The sequence below is a fragment of the Numenius arquata genome, chromosome 17, assembly GCF_964106895.1.
Source record: "Numenius arquata chromosome 17, bNumArq3.hap1.1, whole genome shotgun sequence".
NCBI classification, from domain to species: Eukaryota; Metazoa; Chordata; class Aves; order Charadriiformes; family Scolopacidae; genus Numenius; species Numenius arquata.
In genome coordinates this window covers 8762469-8777051 of record NC_133592.1, presented here as the reverse complement: position 1 = coordinate 8777051, position 14583 = coordinate 8762469, and the positions used below count along the sequence as shown (strand labels likewise).

General features: G+C 41.9%; 1 protein-coding gene across 1 annotated transcript in view; it reads right to left on the bottom strand.

Moving 5' to 3' along the window:
• Positions 1–13449, bottom strand: part of SEC14L1 (SEC14 like lipid binding 1) — a 41711-nt gene extending 28262 nt beyond the window's left edge. The window contains exons 1-2 of the mRNA XM_074159918.1: positions 13366–13449; positions 11764–11854 (exon numbers count right to left, since the gene is read on the bottom strand). Coding sequence (XP_074016019.1) covers positions 11764–11826 — 63 coding nt within the window. The 5' untranslated portion in view covers positions 11827–11854; positions 13366–13449. The remainder of the gene's footprint in view (positions 1–11763; positions 11855–13365) is intronic.
• Positions 13450–14583: the final 1134 nt, after the last annotated feature.

Genomic DNA, 14583 nt, shown 5'->3' with positions numbered 1-14583 from the left:
CACAGCTGGAACTGTGTAATAATTGGTTCTCATATGGGAGCCTGAATGTCCATCTTCAGAGAACAAATGAATCACCAGGGTGGGATTTGAGGAGAAAGTGGATAGCCAATGTGAGTTTAAGAGTTACACCTGCTCCCTTCCCAGACACTCACAAGAGGATCATTAATTCTTTTCCTCCCTTCAAGAAGTCTGGAGAGCCTGAAAAGAACCCAAGACATAGTGCCACTCCACTCAAGAGTAAGCGAGGCTATCTTCAACTGCAGCCTCTGCACGATCTTGAGACCCAGCTCTCTAAAACGAGAAGCCAGAATAGAGAAGTTGGGCAAGTACCACTGCTTCCTCAAGAATATTAAAAAAACCATTAAGGACAGAAAACCCAAACACGCTGAATGTCTTGCTTTCCTTTGGAGTAAGCTGGCAAAGCCCAACCACTCAGGTTAGGTTGGCTTGTGACTGGGAGACCAATATAAAATTGCTGGTTAGAAAATAACCTGACATTGCTGTGATCTAGGTTGAAGGTGGAACATCAAGGACAAACTTCACAGCCATGCTGCTGTAAGTTGCTCTTCGATATATGCAGACCTTAGTTAACTTAGTGGAGACAATAGCAGTTTCAGATTGACTTGCAATTTCACTTTAACTTGTTTATATTAAATGCATGTGCAAAACCATTCTACAGAGAAAATGAGTGTTTGCTCTGCCTGTGTTCCAAGCAAGCCAGATGGAAATCAGTTCTGGCCCAGAAGCCACATAGCTCTGAGCACAACACTTTGTCTGACAGAATGCGCCCTGCAATTAGAGTCAACTTCAGTAGTTTCTAGGATAGGAAACTTGGCTTCTGACCCCAATTGCACAGGACATGACTGGTGGGGCTCAAGGTTAAAGCACTATGGAGAAGAGGGTGACCTCCAAAAGAGCATCACAGTAAAGGCTGGCAACAGGCCAGCGAAAGCTTAAACGCTTAGAGACAGACACATGATTACTGGGGAATGTGAGCTATTCTCAAGCACTTCCTATTCCTCTGCAACAACAGGAACACAAACGTTTACACAACACAGACATATCTTTCTTTGAAATTTTTAAGATACACACATCAAAATGACTGTAAACCATTAAGCTTGTCTTACCATTGCTTGTAAATAACCATTACTTATCTTACAGCAGCTGAACAGTGACAGCTATGTTGTTCTGCATTGCTAGCAGGCATCTCACAAAGGCACAGGATACTGTCACACAGAAAGCAGAATTTGGTACTTAGCTTCCCCATTCCTTTCCAGTTAACAAAATTGCGTGTCTGGTTCCTCTGCAGTCAGTTTTACTTTAAAATTCAGCTGCAATCCTACTGTGTCCACTGAGGATCTATTTTTGGAACAGTCAAATATTCCTTACTGCTCTACTGCTCCATGCTTAAGCCTCACTTTTACAAGTCCTACAATTGGTATTCATCACTTTTTTGGTCTTACAATCACAGACACTTTCACTAAGGAGGTCTGTTAAAACATGTTTAACATCTGGAATATGTTAGGGTATTTAAAATAAAATTATTACTGTGTAGACAAAATCTAATTTATGAGTGGAGGAAGAAAGGATGACTACAGCATTGCTACAGTATTGGCTCAGGATTCCTCATTAAACCATTGTCTAAAAGGTTAAAGACTAGTACTACCACAAAGAACAAAAGTCTCCTGATCTCCATCCAGATCAAACCCCCACCTCGTGAAGGTTCAGTGAAACAGGTTTGACTTCATTGTCTCAAACTGCACCCACCAGGTTTTAATTTGGCCCAGAGGCAACTGGTCTCTAAGCATTGCAAGAGTGATTTCACCCTACCAACAGTATAATCAGTACAGCAAGGAAAGCTTTGCCAAAAGGGCATAATTCAAGATAAGTAGCACGGCTCAACTGTAAAGGTCTTGGTTTGGCTTTTGGACCAGCAAAATACCAGCTTCCAGGTGGAAAGCAGCTGTACCCTATTAAGCAAACCAATTAAAATGTATTAAGTACAGCAATTAAATCTTGACCATTCACTAATGTCAATGGAATGTCATCAAAATACAGCATGACAGAGTCTGGGGTCTGCAGACAATTTACCTCTTAAGCTAGGAAGTTAAATGTACCATTTAAAAATCTTAACCGTACATACATGTCTGATGTATCAGGAGATGCCTCAGAAAGGTTAGAAATTGATGGTGGAAGATCAAAAGTACAGAACAACAGTGTTTTCTCATATGGAATCATAAACTATTAAACAGACTAAGACAACACCAGAAAAAGAATAATTTAAAGACTGAGGGAGATATCTTGCAGATCTAACAGGGCAAGCAGCACGAAAGGATGTGAGTAGGGTTCTACCACCTCTTCCAACACAAGGAGCAGGTGGTGTGAAGCTGAACAAGCAGGAGCCAGGCTCTAGAGAAAGGATATATCTCTTGACAGAGCCTGTCATGAAGCACAAACTCCTGCTGGAGGGTGTCACGACAGAGAGTTCACTTGGCTCCAGAAAGGAATTGGGCAGGCACAAGAAAGAAGCCACATGCGGTGCTATTATAGACAACGGGCACATTCTGGACCAGAAGGGCTGTCAAGACACATTCCTGTAGGATGAGAGAGTATGCCCATAGAGTGTTACCATATGTTTATCTCATTCTTATCCTCTCCCCTAGAGGCAGACATGCCTTTGGCCACTGCCAGATACATAGCACTATGGCTAGATAGGCCTTATGGTGCAATTCATACTGTGGTTCTCATTAAGAGACAGAATACAATCCTTTTCCCCCACATCCAAATGCATCATTAAAACACCAATAACCAGGTAATACCACTGCTAGATGCATCATTGGCACGCTGAGGTGGTACAACTTCTGTAGCCCTGGAATCTGCTCCCCAGTAAAATACAAACAGGAAGATGGCACCTAGCTTCAAAAGATAAGCCAATTAAAAAAGAACAGTCAAGGCTCCTTTGATTCTTTTCTAAAAAGCAACTAAAATGATAGATTATAGACCATCAGTTTTTGTTCTTTACCCTCCTCTACAGCAAAGAAAGGCAGACACACAGAAGCAAGAATCACTTTAGTCAACACAGAACAAACAAGTTGAAGTGAAATTGCTTTAAATCCTGTTCATTACATCAGTGGCTGCACCATGCAGACCATGAAACACTTCAATAGAAATAAGTAATTTCATAGAGCCACGAATTCAGTAATGAAGAATTTATCCACAGGCCAATGAATTGCACAGCAAAGAGGGAATTTTGCAAATTAAGTAGTATAATTTACACAGTGAAAGAAATAGCCAGAAAAATGTCCTCTGGAAGGGATTCTGCTGACTGATGTTCCTGAACTGGACTTAATGTCTATACCACTCATATTTTACACTAAATGAAGAATCACAATGCACTCGAGAAAGGAAGTGCTCTCATCAGGAAACTAACTGTTCCCCTTTTGTCGTGACAGAAACAAATATAAATGACACATCACCAGAGAAATATTCTTTTTCACAAAATGAGATCTATTACTATCAAAGCAGTATGATATATTATTACAGTAGCAGTAGTCAAGCAGAGAGTTATCAGACACAAAGAGGCTGAAATGTTAAGAGGTTTGCGATGTAGGTTTCAACTCTTACACTGACTGATCTGCACAAATTCCAAAAACCACCTGTATTACGTCTTGAGGATATAAACATCAGAATGAAACCAGTTGTAATTATCCAACAAGTAATCCAAAACATATACAACCCGACAGATGTAGATATTGAACTCAATAAATCTGAACCAAAGTCTTGAAATGCTGATTTACGAGAACCCAACTGTATATAATTAAGAATTAAAACAATTTAAATAAAAATTCATTTTTAATACAGAAGGGTAGCTTCTCTTTGCTCCCTCCCACGATCCCTCTGCTGTCACCAGTTAAAGCTGTTAAGTTCCAAGAGCCCTGTGATATTTTTATTTTCAAATTTATTGATATATAGTCCCCAAACCTTATTATCATAAAGTAATACCCAAGAGGAATCCAAGACAGAAAATGTTCATATCTGAAGTTTCATACACGAATACAAGGCAAGAAAGCCAACTAATCAGCTTGTATTCTACCCCACTACATCATACAAAGTACCTTTTTTTCTTTTAATTGTCATTTTTCTAAGGTCAGATTCCCCTTTACACCAAAGCAACTCACGGAATGCACAACTCCAAGCCATTAAGCACAATTTGCAAACACTTTGCATTGCTAAATAATACCAGGCCTGAAGAGCACTGAATCAAGTTTCTAATGGCCCCTTCATTTACTGTTACAGCAACGGGCTTCAGCATTTTTCAAATTGCAGATCCCTAGTTATTTCCCCATGGAATCAAGGGCTCCCACAGCGCAACATGTACTGACAAATGCCTTGCCGACTCACTCTTCCTTCCCTGTGGTGAGCTGCCGTCAGCTCACGAACAGTGCAGGGGGGACGAGCCTCGGCTCCCACAGGGGTGCTCATCAGCCTTCCGGGAGCCTGGCAAGGAAATCAGGCTAATGAGGTATTTATTTTCCTTTTTTCGAAGATAGCTTTTGACCAGCCTAGCTCCCTAAACTGGCTCGCTGATGAACATGTCATTGCAAGAAAGCAAGAAGAGCAAGCTGGAACACTAACTTAGCTATAATGGGAAACCGCACCTTCGGTTATGTTTCTCTGACCCCTAGAAGCGAGAGCCCAGGAACCACAAGCTGAAAACCTCAGTGGACTGGGTGGAAATGAGTAGTTGATGAAAAGCAATGCAGAGAAACACCAGGACCTTGGGACCTCATCTCAAATTTTGATGGCTCATTGCTTGCTTGAACCCTTTTGGCAAGGCCACCCCAGGCTGCAGCGGAGCCCAGATGATGCCAACCAGTCCTTCCAACACAGGCTTTCCAGCCACTGCCACCACTGTCTGCCACCAGCCTGAGCTCTTGGCATGACTCTCACCTCAGACATCACTCACTGATTACAAGTGAAACAAGCTGCATGCAAATGGACTGTAAGAAAGAAATTATTAAATTACCTGTAATAGGCCCTACATAACATTTTACCTGAGCTGCTAACCTGACCTGTCTTAAATATATTGCAAAAATGAGATAAAGAGTTAATAATTCAGCTTAACAGCCTAGTGCTTCATTTAAAATATATACATGGTAATTTTAAACTACATGAAAAATTGGAAGAAAAATTCACTTGGGAGAAAAGAAAATAGACCATTTAAGACCAACCTGTAATTAATTTTAACTTGAGCTAATTAACAGATTTCCTTGCAAATTCTCAGAAGATTCATTCTATATTTAGAATGCAAGTTTTAAGACCACACCACTGCCCTCCTTCCAGAAACAGAATGAATTCAAGTAACTGCAAAACCAATCTTGGGTTATGAAAAAAATCACACTGAATACCCCTTAACTCTGTGATCCAAAATCTGGACTCTGATTCAATGTGCTCTACGGAAAATCCTCAGGGGCTGCTTCCAATCCCTCAGGCTTTCCTTCTACCCCCTCTTTCACGGCATGCTCATTTCCTAAAAGCAGAGCAGCTCAAATACTCTGCTGTCAGACAGGAACGGGAAGTGCAGGCTGCTCACGCCGGAGGTGCACGTAACTGGCCATACCATATGGAAACACCTCAGTCTACGTCTGCAGCCAACAACTCTGAGCTCTGTGCAACCTCCGGCTCCTCATTGGAGACATTTTTAGAATTAACAAAAAAAAATATACCGTGTCTCTTTTCCATGGCGTTTTGAAGGCTCTTACGCATGCTTCTTAATGGCTAACCTCACGTTAAATTACGATCATGAAGTATCATCTGGAGAAGGTGTAAACTGTAGTACCACCGGTGTAGGACTCTGCGGAATGCATTAACCACTTCCTTTCTGCCAGATGCCCACATGCTTAACTTTGAGATTTTTAACTCAAAGACAACAGTTCCTTGTCCGATCAACAGATCCTAGACCAGCACTTCACACCAGTCTCAGAGCTAAAACACCTGCGAAGGGTGAAAAGCTTGGAATGCTTTCAGAACAAAGGAACAAGAACTGTTTTGATACATATTTTTTCTTCTATTGACACCTTTCAGAGCTTGACAGCAGTGGTGTTTTAGCTTTTAAAGTGTTTTTAGCAAGTCTTCTACACTGACTAAAAGCATTTGGTGCGCAAGAGAACTGCAGCTGTCAGCTACAGTCAGGTCATGTGTTTGCCCACGGAAAACAGGAAACAGCTAGCCATGGAAATATCTAAGCAGGCCATGAAACAACACGTAAATTGCACAGTAAGCAGCCTGCTAAGTCAATATTTTTCCCTGGTGCTCAACTTAACTCTTACATTCGTTAACCAGGGCTCGTTCCAAACAAGCAGCCAAAAATTCATTTGTTCTTACAATGCGTGCTAACACAAGAGAACATCAACAAGGACATAAACCAGCAGTTAAACTGCAGACACTTAATATAAAATCAGAAAATCCATACGAGGCACTATTCCACCACAGTTTTATCAACATGTTTCCAACAGTAAATAAGGCTGAATTTTGAACAAAGCCAGGAAGCAGAGTCACACAAGCGAAGGGAAAACCGCTGAGCAGCTTCGGGAGCAGACGCTCAGTTTGTTGCTTCCCCAGGTTTTAAGGGCCCATGACAAATCCTGGGGGAACACGTTGCTTCTCTATACATTTAAAGCCTACTTTTTGCTTTCAAAAGCACTTGGAGAATGGCTTCTTTTTTCTCATCGGCCTCTCAGCCCCTCTTCACCTGACACGTGGAATGTATTTTTCCCAAGAAAAAGCAAATGAGACTAGAAGGAATAAAAATTGTGGGGATTTATGAGCAGGTGTGGCACTTCATACATAGTAATTTTTTTTAAATGACATTCTAAAGTAATAACCTTTAAAATGAAAAGATGATGTACTGCCTGATCAGGAAACTCATTACAATCTAGATCAAGGGGATTATACTTTGATTTGTCAATCTGAAAAAAATCAGATATATTTTTTCTAATCTACTCTATCACTGAAGCGTATTTATAGCATCTACAATCTTATTACTTTCCTGTAGTTTAGGGATGCTTTAAATCATGGAGATTTACCTTAAACATTGCTTTTTTCAGATCTCTAAACCCAAAGAAAGCCTGTTCTCCAAAAGCAGCAAATTCAAACCATTAAAATTACAACATAATCAAAAGGACACAACACATTATACATACTAAGAAAGAAAGATCCGTGCTTTAGATACTTGAGATAGTCTATCAGAACAAAGGAAAAACATGAGACCAATTTTTTTTTTTAGAGGATTTTGATGAGAATATGTAGTTTGGAAGGAAGGAGTTATCAGCCTCAAGGCAGTGCAAGATTAATTGCTATTTTGATCTTAAAATAAAAATCAAATGTGTTATTTCCACAACCGTAAGCTCTCAACATTGATGACTAGTTTATCTACAGACTTTGTTGTTTGGCACCAGTGGGAGCTGACAAATACCAGGGACTTCAACAAAGTGGAAACATTATTTTAGGTATTTGAAAGACTGCAAAATACCTTTGAAAGTCTGTCTCCTGTCACAGGCAGGTTTGAAAATCTTTCACAATGCCACATGTTCTCAAAATCTACGTTAATTTGACTAAACCTAACAGTACAGGTTGAGAGTACACTTGCTGTGTTCAGTCGTGTTACTATTCATATATATTTCTGATACTAAGTAATTTTTGGCTGTAAATAGGACATGTTCTAAATGGGCTGAAGAGCAATACATTCTGCATAGAGCTTCCAGAAACTAAAAAACCCCAAAACCCTCTGGTCAATGCTTCAATTCAATGTGGTTCTTTCAAAAATCTTACTTATTTTCCATTTGCATAAATTCCACCCTTGAAATGCCATAGTAGCTGACTATTCATTATTTAAATTTGCTTTGGAAATTAAACTCAAGGGGAATTATCTAATGCATGTCAGACTGAAAATGAGCTGTGAACCTCCAAAGTTAATTTTAGCCTCATGTGTGTTAATAAAGCTTCAAGTTCTTAACTGCCTTTTAACATTAAGAACTACTTATTCAGCAAAGTCCCTATATTACTTTAAATGTAAACCTCTTTAAGCTAATATCAAAAATTGAATCTATAATCTTTAGAAGTTTTATAAAAGCAGCTTCTCAGTTTTTCCTCCAATACATTTAACCTTGGTAACTTGACAAGTGACTCTAAGTAAACAGTCATTTTTCCACATTTCAGCTGCTTCCAGCATTACGTAAACTTCAACGTGAACAGGAGGAAAAACAAGGCGAGATTCTATTCAGTCTGATCAACAGCTGTGCAAGTTGGTTGGTTGTTTTTTAAAAAAATATGTATCTATACATGCACACAGAGTTTTCAAGAAGTTGATTATGACAGATATGCCACAGAGCAGCCAAAAGTCATTATGTCAGCATTGGTAACCTCTTGGTGAAATCACATCACCTGTGTTAGGTGTGTCAGACTAAAATGTGGTAATTTCTAGCCTATGATTCTTGAACCAGGAGATAGCTTTATTAAGAGATTTGCATCCAGTTCTTACTGTTTTCAAAGCAACTTAGGTATCCCCTGGAACCACACAATTCACTAGTAAAAGGGAATCTTCAAGGGAAGTAGCTTATATTAGATTTTATATACCTTGCCTTTAATGATAAAGGAAGGCAAGAAACATGCAGCAATAGATCTCCAGACTCTACCAGCAACAGCACTTCACCAGTTCTCTCGCAGACTTGAGAGATAAGGGCTTGTGCCTTGAAGTATAGCGTCACAGAGATACATTAGGGCTCAATAGATAATTTTTGGATTTCAGTGGAAGAGCATAAGAGAAACTTATTTTCAACACCAATTCAACATAGAATTTTCACTGCATCTATTTTAAAAGTCTTTATATCATAGTTGTCTACAAAATACTTGTGAATCTTGGTTTAGATCAAAGTAGAATTAAATCCAGATTTTTGTCTTAATATAGCTGCACTCACCCTTCACAGAGAGAAGACAGTTCTCTCAAAACACATTGGAGCAGCATGAATGGATTGCTGATTGTACTTTATTCTCCCTCAAGTACCTCTTTGAAACCCAGGAAAGGAAAAGTGGGCAAACAGGAAGTTTGTAGTGTAAATGATCCATTCTGCAAGTGGCCTTCCCTTAGCCATTTGTAGGAAGGAAGAATTTTATGCCGATTTCTCCATCTGAAAGCTAAATATTAGTTTGACTTAATGAGCTCCAATTTGTAGTTGGAACACATATCATCCAGGGATTTTTACAGTCCACATGGGTTTCACAGACACTGGTAATCTTCATTACTACTCTATAGAATGGATTACCTCTTCCATTCCATGAAACCCTCTGGAAATGCAGGACAATTTTCCAAATAACATTTTAAAAAGTACTCCGCACCTTAAGACAAAGATGAGATCCTGCGCAACAAGACCCAAGCTAGAAACAGTGGTTTTTGTTAGACAACTCAGCATAAAGAACACTGTTGCCACATTGACCAAAGTTTTCTTCAAGAGGCTTTTTACTGACAACTGAGCGTCTCTGGTGTGGGGGTTTAAATCCCTATTTGAGAACACATCCTCTCAAAGGTTGGGTGCATAGGAAAGAGAGGGACAGAGAAAAAAATAATCAAACATAAACCCCATATTGTTAAAGTTGTTCACTGGATAGCTTAAATTCAAGCTTGCTACATACCAGAATGTGTTCCTCATTTCAGAAGGGCCGCTGATACAGTCAAAATAACATTATAGCACTTTTTTTTTTGTTGAGAATATGCAACATAGTACATCTACTTCAGTGAGCACAAAATTTGACAGTAATATTCCTTCTAGAAATACTTCATCAACTTACGCAATTCAACCAAGGGAAAACAGTAAGAAGGCATGAAACTATCATATACTGTTTATATTCTTTAAAGAATTTGGCTCATGGAGGCAATCCTCTACATACTTCAGAAAATACATGACCAGTTTTGATAAATCACCACCAGGAATTTTGCACGTTTTAAAAACCAGTAACATAACAGAAGTGACACAGCAGGAGAAGGATGTTCATCCAACGATCACATTCTGAACAAGTTCAAGTGATAACTTGCTGCTTTGACACAGATGAAATAAATCATATGTATTATCGCTAATCTAAACTTCTAGTCTCAGAAAGCATCCTGTTCAGCTGACTGTTTCTTTTTATAAATATTCTTCTCCTCTTAGTTCACTGGTTTAGTTTTTCAACTATTGTTTTCTCCTAGTTGCATATGTAATATAGCCTCTTTCCAAAGGAGAAAAAAGCTTTCATGTAAGAAAAGACTTAATATTTGTTAGAGATTGTTTTTCAAATGTTACCTCAAGCTACAGAACAGTTTGAGAATTTAAAGTTAATACTAATAGTCAGAAGTGTTTCTATTTACACCCAATAAAGCATTATGAAAGATTCTGATGTCAGCATTTTAACCCAAAATATCCTCGAAGAAATAAAAGAAGAATTTTTGCCCTCAATTCTACAGCAACACAAAGACTCATCAGTTCAACAATTTTGTCCAAGAAACTCATTTTTGTTGACTGATCTAAGAACAAGAACCAGTATAGTTCACTGAAGACCAAAGTTTCACACACACAGCCACATTTAAATTAGAAACCATCTGAAGCCTAGATGTCAGTGTAGTAAGGTCCTAAAAGACCTTCAACATATCAATGTCAGATTCTCCACCACTCATGAAAAATAACCATTTTCTGCCTTGAAATGTTTGCAAGAGCAAGACCTGCATGTATAATAGTGGAGGCGGTTTTAGGAATAAGATAAAAAGAAATTGAAGTATTCCGTTTAGAGTGATCTAATCCTTTTTTGCCCTGTGACTGCAAAGGATAACTTTCTGTAAGGAACTCTGCACTCCAAACCATGTGATCCATCTAAATATTTACACTATGAACACTATTAAAAATCCCCTCTGAAGCCATTAAACATAGTATTTTCAGCAAGTGAGACAAAACAATTACTATTTAAATTATTATTTAGTTTTAACTGTTCTTATCAGGTAGAAGTTGACCTGACTGCTCTCCTCAACTGCTCTTTGTAACTCATGAGAGCCACACAGCTGTGGTTTTGGCTGAATATACTTAAAAATGTCAAATAACTACTTTCTTTCTATTTTCTAAAAGAGCAAAGGAAGGGAGAGGGGGAGAGAGAGAAAGAAGAGGAAACCTAATTAGGATATTTTTTTCTTTTGGTTACTATTTGTAACACTAGCACAGAAATTAGCAACCATGAACCCAAAAAGCTTTTTGTTCATCTCTCTGGCCTCCATAGGAATCAGGTTTTTTTCCTCCCCTCAAAATATTACCAATGCTCTGAATACTTTCTCCTCTTTCATTCAGGCTCATCCTTGCTTTCATGGCTTTTCCCTGTGCTCTCAAGTCCTGTAAACTCCATACTGATGAAGAAGCAACCACAACAATCTTATCTAATGTACTTTACACTTTCTCCCATGCTAGAATAGACTGCTCCCAGTAATCAACTGGGAAGTATACTCCGAGCCTGTTTTTGCTCTAGCTTTCAAATAAATCTATGAACTATAAACTTTGTGAGAAAAAAATAGAACACATTATGTAAAATAATACTCTGTGTAGAGAACAAACCATCAAAACACATATCTCATATTTTGTGTATCATTTCAGATTTGTATGTTCTATAGTACCTATCAAACAGAGCTCAGTAAGTACTTAGCAGTACAAGAAACTGTCAAGGAAGAAAATTACAGCAAAAATTAATACTTACAGCCATAATTAACTCAAAAGGGTGTTTATACACCCGTACGGGTGATTGATACTTCTGCACCATAGCTGCAGTTAGTAAGATCAACTCAAACCTGAAAAAGAAATTTTTAAAGCCATCTGTCAAATGTAGGAAGCCATTTTCAATTTCTCTTACAATTATTCTGTGCATGATACCACGCTAGCAATTCTATAAGAAATCCTTCACAAAGCAATGGGGCCCTGAAAAGCTATGTATATTTTTGTCAGAAATGACTTATCATTTCTTCCAAAGATGACACAAAATTAGCACATTTCCAGTCCAGTTTTAGCAACAAATCTTCAACGTACTTTATGACTCTTCATCAGGGTGGTGAGACTTCCTGTGCTGCTGCTGAGAACCAAACATTGACACATACCAGCTAAAGGCAAGAAAAGCATTGCCCAGTCCCCCCAGCATGGTAAGTGGGCTGCCTTGCTTATAGCTCATTCTGAATGGGGACTGGTTTAAAAGGAAAGAAAAAAAAAAAGGGGGTGGGTGTGTGTGTGTAAAAAGTACATCAAGTGTTAAAATCCGTTGTTTTCAGAAAGAAAGAAAAAAACAGACCACTACAGCATATGGATACAATGCAATTCTTCATCACTTTAAATTAATTAAGACTTTTGAGAGAGAAACTTAAGAGAGAGCTGGGGAGAAAAAACTTAGAGAAACTACAAACGCTCCAATATACAGCCAGAAAAAAATCACCAGCAAAACAGACAGGAGCTATTCCAACGGCTTCGTGCCTGGAAAGTGTGCCCAAACTCTCTTGAATGCAATTACATTTATTGAGAAAATACTGGCAGGAGCACTCGCAGATGAAACCACGGGCTGCTAGCCAGACTCGCTTTACCGAGAAGTGGCTTTATTACAATAAGTCAGTATTATTTTTATTTTTTTTAACGCCTTCTCACGTTATCAACAGTGCTTCTGGAAAGCGTTATCAAGCCCCAACTGAGGAGATGGGCACCGCAGCTTCTCGGAGACGAGAAGCGGCCAACAATAAATTCAAGAGTCACAAGGAAGTTCACCCGACGTCCTATTCCAGAGAGGAATTCACCCGTGACTACTCTCCATTTAAAAAAAAAGAAAAAAAAAAAAGAAAAAGACCTGAATCAGCAAAAATAAAGCGCCGCAAACGCTCTCTAATCCTTGGACAAAAAGAGTTACACAACAAAGAAACTCGGCGTTTCTCCTCACCGCTGGCCGGGACGGCGCTGCCGCCCCCCGCCGTGCCCCCTCCGTGCCGGGGAGCGGGGGGACCCGGCGGACACCTGTGACAGCCGGCCTGCCCGCGGGACGCCCGGCGCCGGGAGGGCCCGTCGCTGCTCGAAGGGGCTCGTCGCGGCCCTGAGGGGCTGCCTACGCCCGGGGAGCGGGGGACGAGACCCAGGGCCGCCACCCGCCCGAGAGCCGTTAACCGCCGCCGCCACCACAGCGGGAGCGCCGGCCGCTCCTCAGGGTCAGGGGCTGAGGGGAACCGGCGGGAAACTCGCCGCTGGGGGGGGACACAGGAATGGCGGGGGCTGAAGGAAAAGGGGTCCGGGGAGGGGAAGGAGGGGAACACGCAGCACGCGGGACACTTACCGCCTCCCGTCACGACGGCCGGCCGGGCTCTGGCCTCATGCCGGCGCGGGGCAGCGCCGCCGCCGGTTCCGCCGGGGCAGAGGGGGGAGCGCGGGGGCGGGGGGGGGGGGGAAGCGCACGGGCGCCGCCGCCTGTTGTTAGTAGTGACAGGGCGGGGGGCGGGGCTTGGCCCCCGGCCAGGGGCTGCGCATGCGCGGTTGCCCCGCGGGGAGGCGGGGGAGGGCTGTGGGCGCCTTCCGCCTTGCGCCTGCGCACTGCCGCGGGGGGGGGGGGCGGCGGCGCATACGCAGTTCGGTGCCGGGGGGGGGGGCTGCGGAGAGGTGAGGGGAGAGTTACCGTCACACAGACACACACACATACCCCCCATCCCGTCACACAGAGGGGAGGCTGCTAGGAAGTGGCACCCCTCTGCGGGTACCTCGCCTTCCCTCAGCCTCCCTGAACGCCACTTTGGTCCTAAACCCTTCATGGCTCTCCCTAGTGCGGGAGTTTGGCCCTGGGGATGTTCAGCCTGTAGGAGAGAAGGCTTCAGGCAGACCTTGGAGCCCCTTCCAGTATCTGAAGCGGGCCTAAAGTGCTCGAGAGGGACTTTTTACAAGGGCATGTAGCAACAGGCTGAGGGATAATGGCTTCAAAGTGGAAGGGGAGATTAGACGAGATCCCGGAAGAAATTCTTTACTGTGAGGGTGGTGAGACCCTGGCCCAGGTTGCCCAGAGAAGCTGCGGCTGCCCCATCCCTGGAGGGGTTCAAGGCCAGGCTGGATGGGGCTTTGAGCAACTTGGTCTGGTGGGAGGTGTCCCTGCCCAAAGTGGGGGGAGCTGGAACTATGTGATCTTTAAGGTCCCTTCCAACCCAAACCATTCTGTGATTCTATGATATATCCCTCCTGGAGCCAAGGCCACGGCTCCACCTGGGCCTGTGGCCCCTCAGGGGCTCCAGGTGGATGCCGAGTACGATGGGAAGTAAGGGGTGAAGGGAGGGAGCGGTGCTGAGTCTGAGGTGAGAGCCCAGAGGAACGGCCACAGCTCGGGGCAGCCATGGTGGCATTGCTCCATGGGAGTAAGAAGAAGAGAGAAATGGCCCCAAAGATCTGGCTGGGTCATAGTTTATTTCTGCTGAAAGGGCGAAGAGCTGCAGCCTGGGATCGCAGATGGTGTCTCCTGAGACAAAGCCCTACCTCATTTCATTAGCAGTGAGCAGTCGCCCCGTTTAGGGTA